This window comes from Plectropomus leopardus, chromosome 7 (assembly GCF_026936395.1).
Source record: "Plectropomus leopardus strain MGB_pleo_1.0 chromosome 7, ASM2693639v1, whole genome shotgun sequence".
Taxonomy (NCBI): Eukaryota; Metazoa; Chordata; class Actinopteri; order Perciformes; family Serranidae; genus Plectropomus; species Plectropomus leopardus.
This window is the reverse complement of record NC_142182.1, coordinates 9,776,951-9,801,567: the sequence shown is the minus strand read 5'-3', so window position 1 is coordinate 9,801,567 and position 24,617 is coordinate 9,776,951. Positions and strand designations below refer to the sequence as shown.

Below are 24,617 nucleotides of genomic sequence, written 5' to 3'. Positions count from 1 at the left end.
TTCAATTTCCAAAGACATCCAATTAAAAGGACATGGGTACGTGGGGAATCAATTTGCAACTAACAATTTTACATTCATGGCTATTTCAAAATTGCAACCAAAATTCAAATCAGTGACTCTATAGTCGATGTGTGGAGATAAAGCACAACAATGCATGTCTGCGTGTAATGTTTAGCTGGGTGTCATTGCTTCATGCTGCTTGCACGGCTATTTGTGATAAAAAGCCATATGTTGTTGCTGTGATATTGTTTTGTACTGAAGTTCTACTGTTTCTTTGATGTTTTGCTTGTGCTCTGTCTTGAAAATTTCTGTTTGGTATTGCTACTGCTGTCTTCAAGGTGTCCTACTGCCATCGTTATGTGAATTTTAACATTATACAGGTTTAAAAACGTCTTGCCAAAGGACCAGAGTTGAAAATTAGCCTGCTTGGTAACACTGGAACACTTACAGAAATGCTGATAAATGTGTGCCTTCCCTATAAATAATGCTGATCAAGACTGCTGAATAAAGAAATCTACTTCACAAGAAGTATTTAATAATTTAATTACCTCTGTTAAACTTGGCATAGGACTAAATCCACATTTGATGCACACCGCTGTTTTACACTCTGTGCAGGTGTTATAGTTGGGAGGATCTTTGGAGCCCATGTTGAGGTTGGCCTTACAAAGTGGACAGGTAGACTGGCCCAATTTGGGAGCAGCTTGGGCAGCTTCTGGTTTTGCAGGCTCTGATGGACCTTTGTCCACTTTGGCCTGTTCCGATGAAGGAGCCTTGGCCGGCTGAGGTTGTTCTGGTATCTCCTCTGCAGACGGTTTCTGGGCAACAGGCGGTTTGGTCTCCTTTGTTGTAGTCATCCTTGGAGAAACTGGGGGGCTGGACTTTGGAGATGCTGACATTTTGCTAGAGACTTGTGCTGGGGCAGACATTTTGCGAGAACTCGGCGGTGTTGTGCGGGACTCTTCCTTGACTGCAGATGAAATCAAGGTGGATGCTGAGCTGAAGAGGGATGAACCAAATCCCATCATCTTTCCAGTCACAGCTTCAGTCGTTGAGGCGGCGCGCTGGGTTTTAGGACTACCAAAGCTGAAGAAACCTCCTGATTCCTGATTTGTTTGTTTTGCTGCTGGAGGAGCAGATTTGGCAGGGGATGCTTCGACAGAGTTTGATTCTTTGTTTGGAGATTTAGGGGGCTGTGCTCCATCAGAGGATTTGACTGGTTGATCATCTGATTTCTTAACTATTTCTACGTTCTCTTCTTTCTTTTCTGCTATTTTAGGTGCAGGAGAACCTGGTGGAGTGATATCCTTTTTCTTTTGGGGAGGAGTTTTAATGTCAGTGTTGACAGGAGGAGCTTGAGCAGGCAGTGGTTTACTCAGGTCCGAAACTACAGCTGTGGTCTCTTTAACAGGAGGTGCAGTGGGGATTGGAACCTCCTTGGTAGGTGCTGAAACAGTTTTCTCCTCTTTTGTTGGGGCTGGAACAGTACCTGGGATCTCTTTTGCAGGTGGTAAGGCAGTGGTTGATGTTTTGGTTATGTCCGTTTGAGATGAGGGTTTAGTTTCCTCTTTCTTTGGTGGTGCACCTGGTGTTGGCTTGTCCCTTTGATCTTTTTCTGGCACTTCTGCTTTTTGTGTAGAAACAATGTCTTTCTTTTGATTGGCAGTGGCGTCTTTCTGGGCAGCAGCAGGTGTGGGCTCTTTGTTGGGTGTTGCTTGGGGTTTCATCATTGGAGGCTCCACTGATTCGGCTGCTTTGAGCGCTCTTTGCATCTGACATGTCAGACACAGCCACTCCTTCATCTAAGAAAAATAAATTATTATTATAATTATTACAAATGATTAATAGTCTTTTTGAGTGTAAACATTAGGGTATATACAATAACATCATAGTAGGGCTGCCCCTTGAAATTTGGAGGCTCGAATCATCAGTTGGACACCCTCAGTCAACTGAGATTGCTTTAAGTCAAGCAGCATTTTTTTTTCTATGCAGTTTTGCAGAGTTTACGGTGAAGTGAGTGCTTTTGACTTTCACACTACACTTTGCAGCTGGGGACATGCAGGCAGCGGCACAAACAGATAGAGAGAGACCGCACTGTAAGGTGAGGAAGTGGTGATTTTAGAGCTCACAGCAACTTAATACAATACAGTCTCTGGCTTTTGTTGAAATCTAGTGTCAGTAAAAATGTTGTTGCACATTTGCAATACGTCATTAGCACCGTTAGCTTGTTTACTATCAGCATACCGCAGAACCCATTCAAAGTTTAAAAAGTTTGTATGGAAAAGAAAATGACTCTTCGAATATTTGTATTGAATAGCCAAATTCGATTCAACTGGATGAATGAAAGGTGGCATGCCTGCAGTTCTATATTTTATTTTAGGCCGATACATATTTTCAATGTGAAATGAAACTAGGGATGCAGGATATTAGATTTTTTGCAGATATCCGATATGCCAATATATAACAACTAATTTGGCTGTTAACCCATGCCAATATTTCCTCTTCTTTTTCTTACCTAATCAATGGGATCATCAAGTCTATTCTGTAGTGGAATTAACTTTATGTTATGCGTACTTTATCATGATAATGGAGGTATAAAATAATATTCTTTTCAATATATGTAATATTTATTCATTGTGCAAATAAAATACATCAACTTAGGGTTGATGTTTTGTACATGTTCACTTTGACAATAAAATAATAATTAAAAAAAAATTGGTTTGTGATATCAACAGAAATCAGGACGTTGACTGATTCCGGTATTTCATTTTAAAGCCAACATCAGCTGATACCGACGATGTGCCAATATTATCGTGCATCCCTAATTAAAACCAATATATATGCTGCTGATACTATATGTAATGCACATCATTAATACACACATCTTTACTTACTTCTGACACATTTGGCATGGGGTTAAATCCACACTGGTTGCAGACAGTATTCTTGCATTCGGTGCAGGTATTGAAGTTCGGCAGATCCTTGGACCCCATGTTGAGTTCCACCTTACAGAGTGGACAGGTAGACTGGCCTGGTTTGACAGTGGCTTGGGATGCTGCTGCAGCCTTTGGAGGCTCTGATGGAGCTTTGTCCACTTTAGTTTGTACTGCTGGAGGTACCTTGGTTTGCTGAGGTTGTTCTTCCTTTGTCTGTAGTTCTTTCTTCTGGGCACTTGGGGACTTAATCTCTTTTGCAGGAGACATTTTGGGGGAAAGAGGTGGTGTAGTCTTGGGCTGGTCCTGAACAGCTGAGGTTATCAAAGTAGAAGCAGAACTGAAGATGGAAGAACCAAAGCCAAACATTTTCCCCGCTGCAGTCTCTGCCGGTTTAGCAACATCGGGTTGAGTTTTACCACCACCAAAACCAAAGAGGCCTCCTGACTGTTGCTGTATCGCTGCTGCGGCATTACTCTGCTTACGTTCGCCTTGCCTTGTCTGGTCTGGTGATTTCATTGGAGTCGGTGATTTCTGGGGCTCCTGCGGCTTCCTCTGAGAAGGAACTGGGCTGGGTTGTTTTTGACCCTCTGGCTTAATAGCAGCTTCAGCTGTAGCTGGCTGAGGTGTAACAGATGGTTTCCTCTGAGGTGAATCTTTCTTCTCAGGTTCAGCAGGGCTGATGATGTCCTTCTTTTGGGGCTTTGAAGGTAACTGAGAGTTGACAGAAGGGACTCTTTGGGGCTGTGTTTCTCCTAGAGCTCTCTGCATCTGGCAGGTGAGACACAGCCACTCCTTCACCTAAAAAAACAAAAAAGACATATAAAATAGGTTTTAGTATTATAAGTTTGGTAATCTATTTAGAATTATGTTTTGCATTCATGTAAGGCAGTAAGTATTTTGTTGTATTTCAGCGGCTGCTATAAATCTAGTAACAAAGAGTTAATGAGGATCTTGATGTTTAATATTCACAGAAAATAATGAATGGAGCCATGCATAATTTGAAAACAACGAAGAGCCATCCAGGGACCTTTTCCAAAAAATATTAAATGTGGTGTAATTTTTTACAGTCTGCCTGCAGTCAAATGTAAAAGAAATTGTTAAAGGAAATATTTGTTTTCTCGTGTCTTACCGCTGTTTCATTTGGCATGGGGTTGAATCCACACTGGTTACAGACAGTGTTCTTGCATTCTGTGCAGGTATTGTAGTTCGGTGGATCCTTGGACCCAACGTTTAGTTCGACCTTACAGAGCAGACAGGTAGACTGGCCTGGTTTGACAGTGGCTTGGGAAGCTGCTGCAGACTTTGGAGGCTCTGATGGGACTTTGGCCTGTCCTGGTGGAGGTGTCTTGGTCTGCTGGGATGGGTCAGTTTTCTTCTGCTGCTCCAGCTTCTGGGTACTTGGGGTCTTGACCATTTTTGCAGGAGACATCTTGGGGGAAACAGGTGGAGTCTTGGGCTGATCCTGAACAGCTGAAGTTATCAAAGTAGAAGCAGAATTGAAGATGGAAGAACCAAAGCCAAACATTTTCCCAGCTGCAGACTCTGCCGGTTTAGCAGCATCAGGTTGAGTTTTACCACCACCAAAACCAAAGAAGCCTCCTGACTGTTGCTGTGTCGCTGCTGCGGCATTGCTCTGCTTACGTTCACCTTGCTTATTTGTTACGGTCTCTGCAGGCTTTGCAGCATTGGGTTGCTTTTCTCCAGGTTGGCTTGCCTGATCTGGTGGCTTCTTGGGGCCTGTCTTCTGTATTTCCTGTGGTGTTTTATGATCAGGTCCTGGGCTGGCCTGTTTCGATGGTACAGTAGCAGCTTCAGGTTTGCCGGATTGCACTGATGGTGTAGACTGTTTTCTCTGTGGTGAGGCTACTTCAGGGGTCTCCTTTTGTACAGCAGGGCCTGCACTGTCCTTCTTCTGAGGCGTAGGTTGTTTGGAGGAATCCTTCAACTGGCCTGCAGCAGGTGAAGGAACTTTACTCGGTGATGTTTGGGACTTCAATGAGGGAGGCCCCGGTGGCTCAGATGCTCCAACTGCTCTTTTCATTTGGCAGTTAAGACATAGCCACTCCTTTACCTAAAATACAGGAGACACCAGTTATGTGTTGTTTTTGAATTACGAATAGCACTATTTCACAACAACCTGAGTATTTTGAGGAACAGACTCTTCAAACTGCACTACAGGTCAATAAGCTGATTATTAAAAGGTCACAGATTAAAAAAAATAATAGAATTTTAAAAATTGATTTGATATGAAAATTTATTTCAAATGTGTAAAAATGAGAGATAATCAAACAAGCAGACAGATAGAAAAAATCAGACAATGAACAACACAAAGCAAAAGAAACTGCCACACCATGATTTGGTTTATGTATTTACGTGAGAAGGAGTACAAACTTATTTAATCCCATCCCTTCTCCATAGGTCATTGATTTATAGTGAACCGGCTTCCTTATTGATTTAAACTTATACTCTGATTAAAATTCCTAAACTTTTCTTAATATATTACATATTTCCTTTTATCTTTGTCATACAAAAAAGTCATTACCGATGTAATAATCTATTTCAACATATAAATTCATTATTATTCATTCATTATTTACATATTTATATCAATAAAAAATTAAAAATCATTACTTATAAATCAATCTTAATCAAATTCATTAAATATAACATTATAATCTTGATTTTAGTGTAAATGGATACAGATTATTAAGACATAATTTCTTGTTTATGTATTCCTTCACTTACCTCTCCCACAGGCATTGGGGTAAATCCACATTGGGTACAGACAGCGGTCTTGCACTCCGTGCAGGTGTTATGGTTTGGAACGTCCTTGGAGCCGATGTTAAGCTCTACCTTACACAGAGGACAGGTGGCCTGGCTTGCATTAGGAGTTGTTTGGGACACTGGTGCTGCCTTAGCAGGCTGTAATGGAGCTTTGTCCTCTTTACTCTGGTGGGATTCTTCTGGTTTCTTCTGTGGCTCTGGTTTCTGAGCAAGAGTTTTGGGCTCTCTTGCTGGTGACATTTTGGGAGAAACAGTAGGCGTACTTTTTGGAGAAATCTTGAGAACAGGAGACATCTTGGGAGATACTTGTGCTGGTGCAGACATCTTGCGAGAGCCTGGTGGTGTAGTGCGTGATTCTTCTTGCACAGCGGATGATATCAAAGTGGATGCTGAGCTGAAAATGGAGGAGCCAAAGCCAAACATCTTTCCAGTCATGGAGTCTGTTGTTTTTGAAGCATCAGGCGCTGCTTTAGGACCACTCAAGCCAAACAGGTTTCCTGACTGCTTTGTGTCTGGAGTGACCTTACTCTGTTTTAACAGACTTGCCTGATCAGGTGGTTTCTGAGAACCCGGTGCCCGCTGGACATCCAGAGGAGTTTTCTGACCAGGAGTTGGGGTAGCCTTGGGGTCATGCTCGGGTCCTTTAGCAGCCTTAGTTGCCTGTGTTGCTGCTGCAGCCTGTGTCTTCTGTGGAGAACCAGGTGTGGGACTCCCTTTCTTTTCAACTGCATTAGGCACTGGAGTCTCCATCTTTGAAGGAGCATCAGATTTAGATAACTCCTTCTTTTGAGTTTCCACTTGATTAGGTCCTGTTATCTTCTGATGTACAGGAGACATTTTGCTGGCTGCATTTTGAGGTTTCATAGGAGGTCCTGTGAGTTCAGATGCACTAAGAGCTCTCTGCATCTGACAGTTCAGGCATAGCCATTCTTTTACCTGCAGAAAGAAAATACGTTCAGTTAAAACATGAATTACAACATGAAACATTTACAATAGCTGCATGCAATCACACAATGTTAAAATATTAGAGTTAAAGTAATCTCTTGCACTAGCCCATCCACAGGCGGAGGTTGGTGCTTACAATATGGAAGAAACAACTCAATGGGTCGCTTCACAAGGACTGCACAAAGAAAATACTGGTGAACACAATTAACTTACATATTTCATAAGGTACAAACAACTAACGTTTTGACGTGCAATGCATCTTCATCAGAGTCCAAAATCTTGGTTCTGGACTCTGAGGAAGGAATGGTGTTTATGTGGGTGCAGCCCTTGTGAAGTGGCGAAATTTAATTGTTTGTCAAAATATGTTCTTTAATGAATTCCTGGTGTATTCCTGTTCAATTCTGGGCTCTCATATGTTACTTTTACCCTTCATCATTTTGTGTTTTTTGTACTTTCCAAGTAAATTTAGGAAGTTTGCCATCTTTGCTCTTATTACCTCTGATTCGTTTGGCATTGGATTGAATCCACATTGGTTACAGACAGTGTTCTTGCACTGTGTGCAGGTGTTGTAGTTGGGAGGTTCCTTGGAGCCAAAGTTGAGTTCCACCTTGCAGAGCGGACAGTTGGACTGGCCTGCTTTTCGAACAGCTGGGGATGCAGCTGCATCCTCTGGAGGCTTTGATGGAGCTTTTTCTGCTTTGGCTTGATGTGATGGAGAGGTCTTGGGCTCTAGTTTCTTCTCTTGCTCTTGTTTTTGTGAAAGAGGTGATTTGGGTGGCTTTGCGGCAGGCATCTTGGGAGAAACTGGGGGTGTCGTTTTGGAATCATCTTGCACAGCTGTGTTTATCAAAGTGGATGCAGAACTGAAGATGGAGGAACCAAAGCCAAACATTTTTCCACCCAGGGATTCAGCAGGCTTTGCGGCTTCTGATTGAGGTTTAGAACCACCAAATCCAAAGAACCCTCCAGAATCCTCTTGTGTAGTTGAGGTAGTATTACTCTGCTTACGTCCAGTTTGGCTTGTCTGGTCTGGTGGTTTCTGAGGACCTGTCTTCCGGCTCTCCTGTGGAGTTTTCTGACCAGGAGCTGGGCTGACCTGTTTCTGACTTTCTGGTCCCTTCGGGACCTCAGCCTTTGCTGGCTGCCCTGCTGGTGTTAATGGTTTCCTCTGAGGGGAGCCTGGTGCAGAGGTCTCCTTAATTTTAGATTCGGCAGGTTTTTGAACGTCTTTCTTTTGAGATTTATCTAGAGGGGGGGTTTCCTTATTTATGGCATTGGCAGGTGCTGGGGTTTTATTCGGTGATGCCTTCATCATGGGAGTTCCTGGAGGTTCAGATGCTCCCAGAGCTCTCTGCATCTGGCAGTTGAGACATAACCACTCCTTCACCTATATTAGAGCAAACAGTTGATAAAATTAGAATCAGTGTTAAAAGCAATCTAACAACCATTTTTCAAGTAATCAATCATACTCTTATCTTACCTCTTTAACATTTGGCATGGGGTTAAATCCACATTGGTTACAGACAGTGTTTTTGCATTGAGTACATGTGTTGTAGTTGGGAGGATCTTTAGAGCCCACATTGAGCTCCAGTTTACAGAGAGGACAACTAGACTGGCTTGCTTTGGAAACAACTGGAGGGGCTGATGCTTTCTTTGGCGGCTCAGATGGAGGACCCTTGGCCTGCTGGGGTTGCTCTGGTTTCTTCTCCTGTTCTGGTTTCTTGGCAGTGGGGGATATGGGGTCCTTTGCAGCAGGCATTTTGGGAGAAAGCGGTGGTGTAGCCTTGGGCTCATCCTGAGCAGTTGATGTGATCAAAGAAGATGCAGAGCTTAAGAGGGACGAACCAAAACCGAACATCTTCCCAGCCACTGCAGGCTTTGCATCATCAGGCTGACTTTTAGGACCGCCAAAACCAAAGAACCCTCCTGACTCCTGCTTTGGAGCTGCAGGGGCATTTCCCTGCTTTTGTGTAGTTTGGCTTGTCTGGTCGGGTTGTTTTTGTGGACCAGTTTTTTGACCAGGAGCTGGGCTGGCCGGTTTATGACTGTCTGGTCCTTTAGGTGTGGATACTTTCCTCTGAGGAGAGCCTGGTGCAGATGTCTTTTGTAGTGCATTGGCTGATGTGTCTTTCTGAGGTTCAACTCCACTGACAGCTCGTTTAACCTGACAGTTCAGGCAGAGCCACTCTTTTCCCTAAAACAAAAAACCAAAACAAAGAAATTACACATGCACATATTTTAATAACAACAAATTATAATAAAATCTGTAAACTAAAGAAAAACAAATCTAGAAGTTGAGGTTCCCTATTCTGAACAGAAATTGCAAACACGCACACACCCAGACAAACACACAGACAAACACACAGAGTGGAATACAGTGAGCATGCACTGTTGAATACGACAGCAATTTAGATGAAAACAGGACTTAGTAACTCCAAATATTGGGACTAATGAGGCATGTGTAATTTTGATTAGTTGTATGATGTGATAAACACACCACACAGCTTGGTCCTTGTTTATGCTTTTGGTAACATCCACTATTTACTGCAGTATTTAAGAGAGTTGCCTTTCAGATGTTTGTATTTCATTAAATGTGCTTAATTTAATCGACTAATTCTGTCATCACAGAAGTGCTGAAAAGCTTATAAAAAAGTAAGCCAAGTGACAGTCCTGCCAATGTTTCAACTATCAACTGCCAAAGTTTAGACTATACATGTTAAAACGTCCACTTTCACAGAGCACTTGTAAAATGCACTGAAGGATCTTTCCAGCCTGAACACTGTTTTGGCCATTAGTTTCAGCACTAACACAAGATCAAGTAGCCCTTGGACTGTCCTTGGCAAGGAAGCCTGCTAACTGTGCATTGAATTACAGAGTCAAGTGTCAAATTCTTTGTGCTCTTGTATGCCATGCCCATTTACCTTGTATTTGGTATTCCCTACAAGACAATCCCCATGAGGTGTGTGTGTGTGTGTGTGTGTGTGTGTGTGTGTGTGTGTGTGTGTGTGTGTGTAAGTAAAGTAAAGTAAGGCTCTCCTCTTTGTAAACCCATTAAAAAAACTGTTCTCCAAAAATTGCAGATCAATTGTCTTCAAAATTTATATTTAACAATCAGGGTTCCCACATATTTTCATGAAAAAAATGTCCATGATTTTTCAAACAAAGAAACATATGTGATGGTAAACAAAATGTCACACACACACACACACAGCAACATTAAATCAACAGCTACAGAAAACAAATTTGCTATTATGTTACATGGAAATTATCCAAAAAAAAAAGTAACATTTCCATTACACACAACAAAATTCCCAACTTTTTAAAATGTTTTTTTACTAGGGCTGTGCAATGCGATTAAATTTTCTAATTGGAAAATTCACTGCTGTCTTTAAGAGACTGTACTGGGCTGAATTTTGATGATAATGGTATCATATTAAACAAGAAAACCTGGGGAATCTAGTGGTACCATACATGTCATGCTAACTTCCTGATGAGGAGGTGGAATAACACTCCAAATTTAGGTAAAATTTTGGCGATCAAAAAAAGGCATAGCCATTTAACAGGGGCCCCTTGACCTCTGACCTCCGGATATCTGAATGAAAAGGGGTTCTGTGGGAACCAATGAGTCTCCCCTTTACAGACATGCCCACGTTATGATAGTCCCATGCAGTTTTTTTGTTGTTATTTGATTTCTGACAAGGAAGACAATCTGGTTAGAATTGCTTCATCTTGTATGAGCTTGAAAAATGGTCTGTAATGCTAAACAATGGAAATGAAAACGCGATTATAAAATGCAATTAATCACAATTAACTATTGAATTATGTGATTAATTGCAATTTTAAAAAAAATAATAATTTGATAGCCTTTGTTTTGACTAATTCCATGACTTTTGACCAGGCCTGGAAAATGTGTTCCAGGTTTTTCTTGACCATGGGAACCATGCAGTTATGGTGACATAATAACCCCCAAAAAACTGTTATTCATGGCACTATTTTTTTTCCTTCTAAAAGCTGTAATACTAAAGCAAAGGACAATGACACCAGAGGGGTGTGGAGTGGCTTTTTCATGTGAATGTCGGCCTCTTCTGCCAGATCTGACCAAAGCGTCTGACACATAGTCGTCTCACTGTTAAGAGACTCGAGGCACTGAGGGTAGGATATGGAATGAAAATGGCCTCACAGCTTTGCAACTTCAGTCTGAGGATTAAATATTGACGGCATTTGCAGGTCTGTCCAGAAAAAAGACTCTAATTACATACAATTTCGTAAGAAAAACATATTTCTAAAACATGCCTCTGTCATAAGCTGGACTTGAATTCTGTAACCTGATAATGATGGCTGCCATGTCATCTCATCATGTAAACAAGTTAAACCATTGGAGAATAACACTCCAAATGACCACTCTGAACATCAAAAGGATACTCAACAGCCTCAAGGACTTAATTTACAAGTATCATTAGCATGCTACAGTTCTGTATCTAAAGCCTTCTGCAGACTGTGAGATTTATGCAATCATATAAGTTTAGAGCAAGCTACACTGTGCGACATGGATCTATTAAATTTGGGTTCAACATCAAGTTTGATGTGTGCAGACGATGACAGCGCTTACTGGCAGGTTATGATGTATGTCTATTGAGGTCAATCAATCGTTTAAGAGCCTCAACGAAAGATATTACTACATTTCTTTCGTGTTAGTCATTTTTTATCTGAGACAGTCCAAATTTGCACAGTATATACCAGGCTTTAGTAATGAACACTTTAGAGACAGTAATGTATCTGAACCAGCAGACAGACACTGTGATACTGATAACTTGGGAAAACAAAAGCAATTTGCTTTCAAAATTATAAAATGATGTAGTGGTCAAAAATAAAATCTTTCCTTTTCTTTGCTCCTTCTTCAATACTTGATTCATTCATTTGTTACCTAATTTAATCAATATATAATATTACAATACATGTCTTACCTCATTGACATTTGGCATGGGGTTAAATCCACATTGGTTGCAGACAATGCTTTTGCAGTCAGTGCAGGTGTTGTAGTTGGGAGGATCCTTCGAGCCCATATTGAGCACCACCTTGCACAGCGGACATGTGGATTGACCTCCTTTGGGAACATTATGGGAAGCTGCTGCTGCCTTTGGAGACTCCGATGGAGCTTTGTCCACCTTGACCTGTCCTGCTAGATTAGCCTTTGCCAGCTGGGGCTGCTCTTGTTTCTTGTCTTGCACAGGCTTTTGAACAGCTGGTGCTGGTTTGGTCTCCTTTGTAGCCTGCATTTTGGGTGAAAGTGGTGGTGTTGTTTTCGGCTCATCCTGAACAGCTGAGGCGATCAAAGTAGATGCAGAACTGAAAATGGAGGAACCAAAGCCAAACATCTTCCCAGTCACTGACTCTTCGGGCTTTGCAGCTTCAGTTTTAGCACCACCGAAGCCAAACAAACCTCCTGACTCCTGGTGTGCACTGCTTTGCTTGCGTCCAGTTTGACTAGTCTGGTCTGGTTTTTGAGGCCCTGATGTCCTCTGGGTCTCAGGTGTCATTTTCTGAACAGAAGCTGGGCTGGCCTGTTTTTTACTTTCTGGTCCTTTGGCAGCTTCGCCTTTGACTGGCACTTTTGCCGATGTTGACTGCATTTTCTGAGGTGAACCTGGCGCTGACGTCTCTTTTTTGACAGGTGCAGGAGGAGACGGTGTCTGGTTTTGAGCAGCAGGAACTTTGTTGGGCGTGGGCTTTTTAATGGAAGGTCCCGGTGGTTCAGAGGCTCCTTGAGCTCTCTGTACCTGACAGGTAAGACAAAGCCATTCTCGCCCCTGTTTAAAAAAAAGAAAGATACATTTTGACAATTAAGACATAGGAATGCACAGAGTTTAAAAAATTAGTTAACCTGTTAAGATGCCCCGTCTAGAACTATGACTACTGTCATCTGACACAACCTAAACGAACAGATGTCTAAAAGCCAATCATAGTACTTTACATTCTCTACAGTGGACTGCTGAAGAGCCAAACCCCCCAAGAAAGGGGGAAGAGCAGGGCATGTTTAAAATATAATCATACAGATAAAATACATAATTTATAAACATCAGACAGTATAATACTTCAACATATCAAATAGGAGAATACTGTTCAGATTTGATTTTCTAGTGATACAATCGGCTTGCATTGTATGGATTATGTTCACAGAATATTCAGAGTTCAGGAAATACTTCAGAAATCGAGGACGTTTTACTATATGGCAAGATTCTTCGTTCATTGGAACTGACAAAACATAATTGGGTTCTGAACGGGTTAAGTGACATCACAAATTAATGCTATAACCTATGAGAATGAACACCAATTTGGCCATGCCAACGTAATTGATCATTTTATCTTAAAGGTCCAGGGTGTGGGATTTGGGAGGATATATTGGCAGAAATGTAAAATTATATAATACATTTGTTTTCTTTGGTGAAAATGAAGAAAATGAGAATCATTTTATTTTCATTATCTTAGACTGAACTGTTTATATCTACATGGGGAGCAGGTCCTCATCCATGGAAAACACTATGTTCCTACCCAGAACAGTTTGTTTTTGTGCTAGCCACTGTAGTTAGCAGCCCCTCTGCAACAAAACCATCATTTAAACATCATTTTACCATGAAACTGCTTTATTCAGTGTTTTTACTAGTTTAACCGATGATGATGGAGAGACCTCTGCTGATAATTCGGCTCCCAGTAAAACCCTCCACAAAGTCTGGATGTTAAGTTATCAGAGAAAAAAGGTAGGCACACACTACACAAAATTGTTTAAAGAGAACCGTATTAATAACAAAAGGTACAGGATGTAATTTATGCTTTTCAGACATGAAATAGCAGAAAAAATATAGTCATAACAAAATTAGGGCTGTCAAATGAATCATTTTTGAAACTGCGATTGATAGCAGAATTTCTGTACTTAATTGTGAGTAATCACATTTTCTTTTTTTTTTTAAATCACGTTTTCAATTCCATTATTTTGCATTTCAAAACATTTGAATTTCCATATTGACAAGGTAAAGCAATTCTTACCAGCCTGTCTTGATTGGGTATCAAATGATAGCAAAAAATGCACAGGGCTAGCATAAAGTGGGCATGTCTGTAAAGGGAGACTCATGAGTACCCACAGAACCCATTTTCATGTAGATATCTTGAGGTCATGCCATTTTTTTGCCAAAACTTAGCCCAACTTTTGGAGCTAGCATGACATGGGCATGATATTACTGGATTTCTTAGGTGGTCAAGTTTCATATGATACCAGTATCATCAGCTTTAAAACTCAGCCCAGTAAAAGCTCCTAAAGATAGAAATTACGGCAATTACCGTGACGAACATTAATCGCATCGCAATGAATACTTAAAACACTGACAGCCCTGAATCTGAAAAAAATGAATCATAAGAAAACACTAAGCCACTACTTACATCAGAATCTGGTGGGCTGAAGCCACACAAGCTGCACACTTCAGTTTTACACTGTGTGCAGGTTTTATGGTTTGGTGGTTCCTTGGTGTGGATATTCAGTTCTGTTGTTTTACACACGGGGCAAAGAGACTTGGTTGCTGCTTTTGACTGAGATCCGGCTTTGGTTGTTCCAGGTGATGAAGATCCAGCTCGGGACAGGTCAGGTGTACCAGGTCCTTTGGGCCCTTGTTTCTGAGGCCCAGGCTTATCAGAGGACTGCTGCTGAGATGTAGTCCTGAAGCCTTGCTGTTGCTGCCCCACCTTGGATGAGCCCTGTTGTTGCTGTGCAACTTTAGGGGGACCCTGTTGTTGCTGTGAAAGTTTAGGTGAGCCCTGTTGTTGTCCGATTCTTGGTGACCCCTGTTGTTGCTGTCCTACTTTGGGTGCCCCTTGCTGTGAGCCAACCTTTGGAGACTCTTGCACCCCAGTCTTTGCAGGTGGTGGCTGCTGTGCACCAGTCTTAGCAGGCGCTTGTTGTTGTATCCCAGTCTTAGGTGGCACCTGCTGTTGTGATGATGCCTTTGGAGATCCCGGTTGAGCTCCGCTCTTCGTCACAATCTGTTGTTGAGCTCCGGGCTTAGGTGAACCTTGCTGTGGTGGGCCCTTAGGCTGATTTTTTTGTGCCTGCTGGCCTTCAGGCTGTGTCCCTGCCTTTGGAGTGGGTTGCTGCCCCCCGGGCTTATTTGGGGGTCCAGCCTGTCCATTCCCATGCAGCTGTGGTGATCCTTGTTTAGGGGGAGGCTGGCCCTTTTGCATAGGGGGTGCCTGGCCTGATTTTTGCGGTCCCTGCTGCTGTTGAGGGCCTTTGCCAGGGCCTGCTCCTGGCTGCTGCTCTCCAGGTGGTTTCACCCCCTGCTGGGAGGGTGCGCTCTTATTCTTATCCCCCTCCCCATCGTCTCCGAATAAACCAAACTTATTCACAGCAGAGGACATGGCATTAAGCGGGTTGGCCCCGCTTAGGAATTTGGAGGAGAACATGGTGGGGTCTTCGTCCTCCTCCTCTTCCTCCTCCTCCTCCTCCTCCTCCTCCTCCTCGTCCTCCTCGCAGGAGCTGGACTCTACAGGACTGTCGGAGTCAGAGCAGGAGCTGTCTCCTCTCTGTCCTGGCTCTCCCACAGAGGCCTGGAGGGGGGCTGGGGCCGGAGCTGTGGAGAGGGCATCTATAGCCCCAATGCTGCTGCTGCTGCTGCTGCTGCTGCTGCTCCCTGGGCTCTCCTCTGGCTCGGCATCTACGTCAGACTTCCTAAATGCATGAGAAACAGACAAAGAGGAAGTGTGAACTGACAGAGAACAAGACAAGAGGGAGAGATAATGAAAGAGAGCGAGTGAATTTGTGAACCACACTTGCAGTAGTGTCTGAGCTAATATGCTATCTGGAAGACAAAATAAAAACCTACTGCTGCAGCACCGTACTAAAGTGTAATGAATACAGAGGAAACATAATGTCACTCATGCAATGACTAAGTGTCTAAGGTGGGTTTTTTTCCCTGTTTATGCATATTGAGAAAGAATTACAATCTCTGATATGGTAGCACCACATACAAAATATTGTAAAATGTGGCTCAGTGCCCAAATTTATTTCTGACATGCTTGTTACATAGCAACCTTCTAGGACCCTCAGGAAATCTGGAGTTAGTCTATGGACGGTCCCAAGAGTTAGAAGAAACATGGTGAAGCAATGTTTTGTTATCAAGCAACAAAACCTGAAAAAATCTACCAGATGATGTTAAACAAGCCCGACAACTTTCAGCTAAAAACGTTGCTTTACCTTAATTTTTATCTTTGCACCTCTTGTCTGCACATTTGCAGTTTTTTTATGATTTTCATTTAAAAATTGTAAATCATTTAGTAATTAATATTACCTCTATTATCCTATCTCTTTACTCTTTTATTGTAAATCTGTATCCTTTACTATGTTTTATATTTTAATCCTCTGTAAAGCACTTTGAATTGCCCTCTTGTATAAAATGTGCTATACAAATAAAGCTGCTTTGCCTTATCTAGTCTTTATTTAAATCTGTACACTACACATTTTACAACAGAAAAAATTGACTCCTGATAAGATGTGGAAGGTCGGGATTATGACTGACTGCACCTGATGAAAATGCTCGTTTAGCAAATGGTCATATTTACATGTTATGGGAATTTGTGACTGTTCAAGAGTTTGGGACTGAAGTAATTGAGAAGATTTGTGCTGTGACCAAAGTTTATATTCAGCCTGACCCTGTACTCTGTATAACGGGTTTTGTCAAGATTATCTGACCTACAACATATTAAGTGGATGTTTGTAACTGGACTGATGCACTGTTGAAAATAGATTAACTTGAAAATAATAATTATATGAATAAAGGCTCAGTGGATGAGTATTACTCGGTATGGTCACCCATCTTACCAACCATGTCCTAAAGACAATAGTTACCACGTTAAAATGCTTTACTTCAATAAAGCATGCAATTAGACTCACAGTATATGCACTTTCGACAGTAGAATAGCAAGTTTACGATCTGTAAGATTAACCCTCCTATTTATTCATTTATTTATTTACATATTTATTTTATTTATTTAAGATATATATATTTTTATTGACCCTGTGGGGAAATCGGTTTGCAGCATATCACAAGGGCATATTAAGCTCACAAACACAAAGTCACCATACCATACCCCTACTGAAATTCTAAAAGTCATACCAGTAATATCAGCAAACAAACATAAAGATGACAAACATACTCATACCGTATGTTATTTCAAGTACTACATGGCAGGGAACATACCAGACCAGATGGGCATCTTGTGAGACCAAGAAAAGTGGCTACAGTGCATGTCGAATAAGGAGCTAGTGCATCATCGATTTAAAAACATAATGGCTTGTGGAACAAATGAAAACTTAGCTCTGATTTTAGCAAACGGAGGAGTACAATATTGCCCTGATGGCAATAAGTTCAATTAAATGCTTATTTATTTGTTTTTTGGTAGGTGCTGTTGATGCTATTTTTGCTTTTGTTGTATGTTTTTTTTTCACTTGCTAGTTCTCTTGCTGGCTTTTTGAAATTGTCTGATGGGTTGCATAAGGTGCAAACTGTTGTTGAACTGTCTGATTTTCATTTGTACTGGTAAATAACAATAAATCAAAACGCTTCACGTTTGAATACACATGTAAATGTGAGGAGGCTGCATCTGTTGCACACCACAGCGCGTGATAAATAAAATTTACTTCTACCTCGGATGCTACGATGATCATTTGCATAGCAATCGTCGCCTCTATACGGAGAAAGGCGTCAGTGATTCAGCCTCACTTTGATTTACTCCGCTCCGACTGTTGCTTTCAGGACCATGGAGAGGGTCAGCGCCGCTCTGTTGATCACAGCGAACACAAACCTCAGAGATCCCTTTCAGCCAGCGATACAATACAGAGCAATGTGCAACACAGGAGGCGGACATCGCTCCCTCGATGCACCCGGCTACTACAAATCCAAATTCAAACCACCATGCTAGGGGGTCTTACTATATTTTTTCCAACGTCAAAGACTCCGTCTGCTAAACGCATCTTTTGGTTTCCAAGTCATTCATTACCCGAATAGCACCGAGTGTCTGGGAGTGTGAAATCTCATGCAGGACATGTTTTACAGCAGCGAGACGAGTAAACACAGGAAATCTAGCGCGCGCTCTCTCTCTGGAGAAACTGCAGGCACATCCGGGTAGGGGCCCGTCAAATAATGCATGGAAAGTGAATACTTTACAAAAGCAACATCGAGGGCTGCCCAGCTGTGCGATAAGCAGTTTTTTCTATATATAACAGCAGGATTTAATGTGTAGGCTTCTACGCTCTGGCAGCGATGGTTCACCCAAAGGCGGTTAAGTGTATCCACAGCGTTTTACCGTAATGAAAAAGCAGCATACATTACGCACGACCACTTTAAAACCGATAATGTGTCGGTCCGCAAAGGGTACGAGGTAATGACAGCTCCGTGCACACTCGTGACATATAAAAAACCCACATTATCACCCATTTGAGTGCCCTTGGCCAGCAGACTGTACAGATTTTAGAAAAGTCTAAATGTTGTACAATCCGGATTGATTTAAAAGCAACCTAAATCCGCAAGGAAACCCGTCAAAAGCCATGTCATCGGTGGCATCTCCCGAATCTGCTCTCCGCTCCGTGTCCCCCCTACTCATCTCCTCCCATCCTGCAGCCGAGCATCCTTCACCCTCCACGGTCACAATGTCAAACGCTAAAGCGCGGCATTTTTCCCGATGAAAGCGAAGGAAATTGTACCTTCAACAACAGCAGATCTGCCTCCCTGTCCTCGCCCAAAGCTCCTCGGATATCCCCCGTCCGTGTGTGTCTGATCGCCAAAGGGATGGAGGGCACAGGGCAGCAGATAGCGAGCGATCAGCATCCACTCCGCCTCCTACGCCAGTGCGCAGGCGCCGCATCTGACAGGTGATCACAATATATATCACGCACGGAAATTGAAATTAAAGGGGACAGGGCGATTTATACCCCCAGAGTCACGTGTTATCAGCGTCGTAGACCTTAAGATTTACCATCCTGCGTGATGTGTTGCACATTTTCTCAGGGACTGCTGACATATTTGAAATGTCACTGCAGTGATCATGAGAAAAAAAGAGGGCTAATGTGATTTTAGCCCCAAGTGTGATGAGCCATAAGAGTGATATCGGATGTATTCAGTTTGCTTTGAATTGCATTTGACATTATAGGCTCAGGGGAGTAAATATAGACAGTGTAGGTGGGCAGTTGCACTGGGGCCCATAAGGTGAGGGGGTCCATAGAGAGTGGGCCCTCCAGCACTATGTTGAAAACAAGCACCTGTACTAATTCAGATTGCCACCTTTGCAATACATTTGTGTTTAGAAAAAAAATCCAAAATAAATTTAAAAAGATTTGCTATGTATTCTTTTGAAAAACCAAACCCACTGTTTTTTTTAAATTTGATAAAATGGTCAATAGCAATCTAAAACAAAATATATGATAAAATACACAAATGTGTATGAAAAATATACTGACAGCACAAATGAGGCAAACATTTATTATGGATTGATTATAGATATGTCTATACATAGTTTTTCCCAACAGTTTCCAAATTAGAGCTGCAGCATTAAGTGATTAATAAACTGATTGGTTTGAGATATTTTTTAATAATAATGTTAAAATTAATGACTTCAGCCTCTAAAATGTAAACTATGTCAGTTATTTTTTTAGATTTCTTTCGTGTTTTTTTTAAAATTTGTCCTGCATTTGTGTTTTATTTGATTTTATGTGTAAAGCACTTCATAACGTTGATTTTGATAAGTGCTATCAAGAATAAATCTTAAATTTATACATTTTATAAATTAATTAATTATAAGAAATCATTAGTTGTAGCCCTCGGCCAAATACACACAGATCTGTGTGTCCACGTGTGCAGGTGCATGCTGGGTCATCTCTCAAAATGAGCTGGCCACGTCTCCCTTTTTTCTTTATGAATATACCAGTCTTTACCTGATAGGATCAAACAAGAAATATTGTCATCCAAACACTGATAGATCATCCATCTCCATCTTAGATATCCTAAACATCATCCATCCATCAACCCTGTCATAGTACCAGCACAAAGAGTAACACAACCCATTTCAGCAGAAATCAATACATCTCAAAACAATCATTAAAATCCCCTTTTCATATTTCATTCTCTTTGTCAATTTAGCATACATAAGTGCTCTGTCCATAGACTATAGCCTCCAGACCTGCTACACCAGGTACAATATGCTGGATATAATCCACATAGCTCAAAGCTTTGGACATCAGTTCATATGATTGTAAAGCAAAATGTCTGCAGGTAATGACATTTTTTATTTATTTATTTTAGCATAAACACATCTTGGACTAGACACCATTCTTCAGCAATTCATCCACTTTGCATACATTGTCTAGACACTCCCTCTTGGGACTGACTAAATGGTTGTTGCTGCTGGTTGCATTTTAGTTTATAGAATACCTGATGGAGATGTGCGTAATAGGAAGTGAACACCCACGGGCACAGAGCACCTATTTAGACTGTGTAACCTGTCTCTTCTTCCTGTGCTGGCCTTCTTATCCTGGCATTCCTCCCACAAGAGTTTTTCTACAAAGCAGATGTGATGTGAAGAGACAATCTGGGCAATCTTATCCTGTGCCGCTGTCAGTGATAAAAAACTTGCTGGCTTTTTTATCTTCTCCTTCCAGCTTAAGGCCAGACGAATAGACACGCTGAGACTTCTGTCCAACCGTGAACTGACAAACATTACACTGTAAAATCTGACAAGTCAGTCTTACTTTAAGTAATCTTGGAAAACTGATTGTCTTGAAAAAGGAAAGTAAATATAACTACAAATCTTAATTTATGTTTACTTTACTGCTAATTTTTAAGTTGACATAAAATTTCGCTGTATTTACTTTATTTTGTGAAGTTGTTGCAACTTAAAAATGACAAGTGGAATTAACTTTTTTTTAGATTGTTAGCAACCAAGTTAGTCTGACTCAACTTGATCATCACAGAGAGAATTTTGCCAATGATGAAGTTAGGAGACCTGTGACTTCTGTTTTCTTAACATGTTAGAAAATACAAACATGACTGACTAGTTTACAACCAGCAGAATACAGATACAGTATACTTGTTTTACTGGTTGCTAAAACTTAAAAAGATTGTCATTTTTAAGTTGCAACAACTTCACAATATTAAGTAATTAAAACTAAATTTTAAGTAAACATATAAAGTAAACATAAATTAAGACTAATAGTTATATTTATTTACCTCTTTCAAGACAATCAGTTTGCTAGATTAAAAAAAAAGTAAAATCAACGTCTCAGATTTTTTGGCTGTTCTGTTTTAAAAATCCCCAATGAAAAGCAAAATAGCAGGGAATTAAAATAAAGCATTTAATCACTACACTTCCTGTGAATTGGTTTGCAGAATACAATCTGGAGATTTAGAAAACTTGATTAAAAAGCAAGAAGAGGATGCATCACAAAAACTGGAAAAAAAATCTCACCTACAGATCACCCTTCTGCTTTAAAAATATAATTTACCATCAATGGTTACTTATCAGTGACGGAAAGGACATATCTACAATTCCTTAATGGACACATGCCTCCCCCACGCCCCTCAAAGACACATGCAAATCTACACACGACATACAGTAGATGAATCTCTATTCAGTAAGTGGTGAGCGTGAGTGTGGGAAGGATGGAGAGCAAGTGGTGTGTGGGCGTGTGGAAGAGTTACGTCATGCATGATGTGTGAGCTGCATGAATCGCTATGGTCTCTCTTTGGAAAGCGCCAGATTTGGCTTCATCGCAGACTCTCACACACACACAAACACACACACACACACACACACACACACACCACACACACACGAAACATTCATCAGCACAATCTCCATCTGGGGATATAGGCTGTAGCTTTGCAGTGGGCTTGTACACGGTCCGGAAATCCTTTCAGTAATCTTAGAATACTTATATCAACCTCATCCTCTCAATCTGGTACCTGGAAATGTTTTTTTGGTGGACATATTACATGATGATCCTTTTTTGTGATGTACAAATAAAGAACAAATGTCAATGCAGGATGAATTCCCTTACAGTAGATGCCACTATTTATTATCTGATGGAAGATATAACTTAACGTTTTCTCTAACTCGAAGGACAAGAAGAATGTGCTGCCTGTTATTTTAAAACACATGGCAGCAAACAAACAGCTGTCCAAAAATCTGAGTTTGTCATTAATGTATTTGGTGTTGTTAAACTGCTTTCATCCTGCTCCACAAGTGAGTCGTGTTTGTCAGTCAACAATATTATGTAAGACTGAAAGACAGCAGGCAATCACCAGATGCGGCACCATCATGTTCTTCTCTTTTGATCTCCCCCCCCCCGCTTGTCAGTTTAAATGCAATAACTACAATCTCCTCTGTCACCATCCTTTTTTTTTTTCTCCCACGCACACTCTGATAACACCAGGACAGACTTAAATCCCGCGCTCACACAGCTGAAGCATCATCGACTTTAACAGCATCGCTCGTTTGTAGAGGCAGACCCCAACATAAATTGTATGATCTCGCGTGTACTGAGGGGTGAAAAGAATTCAGCCTGCCCGTGGGGAGCGATTTGAAAAGCTTGAATATTAAAATATGTTTCACCTGCGGGTCCCTTTTGTCTGGCTTTACCACGTATGAGTAAATTCACACGAGGGATTGAGATTAAATTCCCATCAAAGGCCTTTTAAATATCTTTTTTTTTTCAAGTCTTTTCCAAGCTGATTCCCCGTGGAAACACAGAATTTCCTGCAGGAATTTTCAGAGATGATTAGCATCAGTCACTCTGCTTCCTTCCCTGTGGTGTGATTTAGTTGTCCAAAAAGAGACACAAAGCCTACATTCATTTACCAGAAGCTTGTAGTTTTTATATATATATATATACACACATATATATTTAACCCTTTAAGTAATCCCATTTCTTCGGTTAAGGTACACAGTCACATATCTAGCATCCACATGTAGACATGTAGGTCTAGCAGTCGATATAAAAAAATGAATATTGATGATGAGAGGCATTACGAAAGAATTCAAACATGTTCATTGACATGCCTATAAGGGATACTTCGCCTGTTTTCAACCAGCTTTGTTTTATAACAATGTGTGTAGTATGTGTAAATAACTGACTCTGTGGCTGCTTCTCCAACAACAGATTCGACTTCTGCATTTTCGTGAGCCCGCCACTTTCGACACAAAGAATAGAATAGAAGCAGAGCAAGAGAGATACCTGCTTCTCTCTGTCTCTCTCTCTCTCAAAAGCAGACCAAACTAAGGTCAAAATGTGAAAGTAGGCACTGTTGATCACATATACACAGATTCTGTTGCTGTATTGCCTGTTTCTTGCAGAAATTGTATTCAGAAACATATTTTAGTGCATTTTTTGCCATGATTTGTACGCAGGAAGTCATGCCATACCGTTTCCTGTACTATAAAAACAGAGACTGAAAAAGATAAAAATCAAACTGTGAGCAATATGACTCAAATATGGCTAAAATGTTTTTAATCTGTGTCGAACACAGCCCACCAGAAACTGCACTGGGCTCTGAAGCTATGTAACAACCAAACAGTGTAATTACACCATCACATTATGATAAATGAGGAATGCCTTTACAACGCTACTCACAGACTGCAGCTGTGGTCGTCCCTGAGGTGAGAAACAGACCAGTGGTTCACCAGAATATACTCGTTTGATTTCCACAGTGCACTTAGTGTGTACAAGCTAACATTACGCAGTGACAGAAGGTATGTTAGTGACTGCAGCACACACATAGCATAAAGCTTATCTTCGAAGGTCATTTTCTTTAAACAGTTTGAATCAATTTTTTCTACTTTTTTGGCCATGTCTTTTTAAGTTGCTGATTGCCCACTCCCAGTGTTTTTGAGAGAAATCGATTTGCACAGCTTTCAAAGGGTCAAACATTGTATGCTTCCAGTTTACATTTAAATGAAGCACAAACTCCAGTAGCCTGTTTACTGCACAGCTGAAACTGAAAGCTGATCTCCATGAGAAGAAACCTATCCTGTTTAAGGTTCAGGTGTCTAAATCCTCAGGAGAGAGGTGGGCTACATCCCACAGGTCACCGGTCCATCACAGGTCCCATGCAGACAGAGATATATAGATTAGATTTACACCTACAGGCCTTTTAGTGGCTGAGTTTTTACTGCACCTAACCTGGAAGTCTTGACTGTGGGAGGAAACCCACACGGGTTTGAATCCAGGACCTGCTTGCTAAGCACACACCATCAAAAGCCACCTGGGGCTAGCTCAGAGTCCATTAATGCTAACTATTAATGTACTTATTCACTGAATTCCATTTTCCAAACATTAATACAGGCACGAGGGCATGTCCCAACTGACAGTTGACCAGGTGCCTCTGTGCTTTTCCTCTCTGCAGCATTGCCTTTCTGCTCACTCAGGCGTACACCATTAGAAAGACATCACATTTAGAGAGCATTTGTATTCTTCTCTGCACGGTCAAGCCAGTTCCCACACACTCGTCTTTCTCTCTCTCTCCCTCTCTTTCTCTGTGTGGCTCTCCTATACACAAACACACTCAAACAAACAGAGCTCTGAAGCAGTACTTATCTCTCTCTCATTTTAATTAAGCCGACACACTGGAGCATAATGCTGCCTAGCCGGTTCCAACTCCCTCAGCCGTAATTCTCATGCATGAGACTGCAACTTCCACAACAACCACACACTCACTTACAGATGCCTTTTTTAAAAAAAAAAAAAAAAAACAAGTATTTTGGTAAAGAAATGAGTTTGCAAAAAAAACCCTGTAAAAAGCACACACCTCTGACGTTGACCCTTGAGGAAGGCAAAGCAGTTTTTCCCCGGCATGGTTTTCTTTGGAGCGGAGCCGGAGCGGTGTGGAGCAGTTACCTGCATGGAGGTAAATTACTGTCCTCTGT

The 24,617-nt window shown here is 41.3% G+C and overlaps 1 protein-coding gene across 7 annotated transcripts in view; it reads right to left on the bottom strand.

Annotated features, from left to right (window-relative positions):
* The window catches only part of pclob (piccolo presynaptic cytomatrix protein b), a 76,087-nt gene extending 57,548 nt beyond the window's left edge, over positions 1 to 18,539 (bottom strand). For all 7 annotated transcript variants that reach the window (XM_088079863.1, XM_088079865.1, XM_088079864.1 and 4 more), the window contains exons 1-9: positions 18,406 to 18,539; positions 14,094 to 15,375; positions 11,627 to 12,469; positions 8,143 to 8,856; positions 7,159 to 8,049; positions 5,679 to 6,653; positions 4,063 to 5,004; positions 2,892 to 3,731; positions 549 to 1,799 (exon numbers count right to left, since the gene is read on the bottom strand). In XM_088079863.1, the coding sequence (XP_087935989.1) occupies positions 549 to 1,799; positions 2,892 to 3,731; positions 4,063 to 5,004; positions 5,679 to 6,653; positions 7,159 to 8,049; positions 8,143 to 8,856; positions 11,627 to 12,469; positions 14,094 to 15,110 (7,473 nt within the window). In that variant the 5' untranslated portion in view covers positions 15,111 to 15,375; positions 18,406 to 18,539. The remainder of the gene's footprint in view (positions 1 to 548; positions 1,800 to 2,891; positions 3,732 to 4,062; positions 5,005 to 5,678; positions 6,654 to 7,158; positions 8,050 to 8,142; positions 8,857 to 11,626; positions 12,470 to 14,093; positions 15,376 to 18,405) is intronic.
* Positions 18,540 to 24,617: the final 6,078 nt, after the last annotated feature.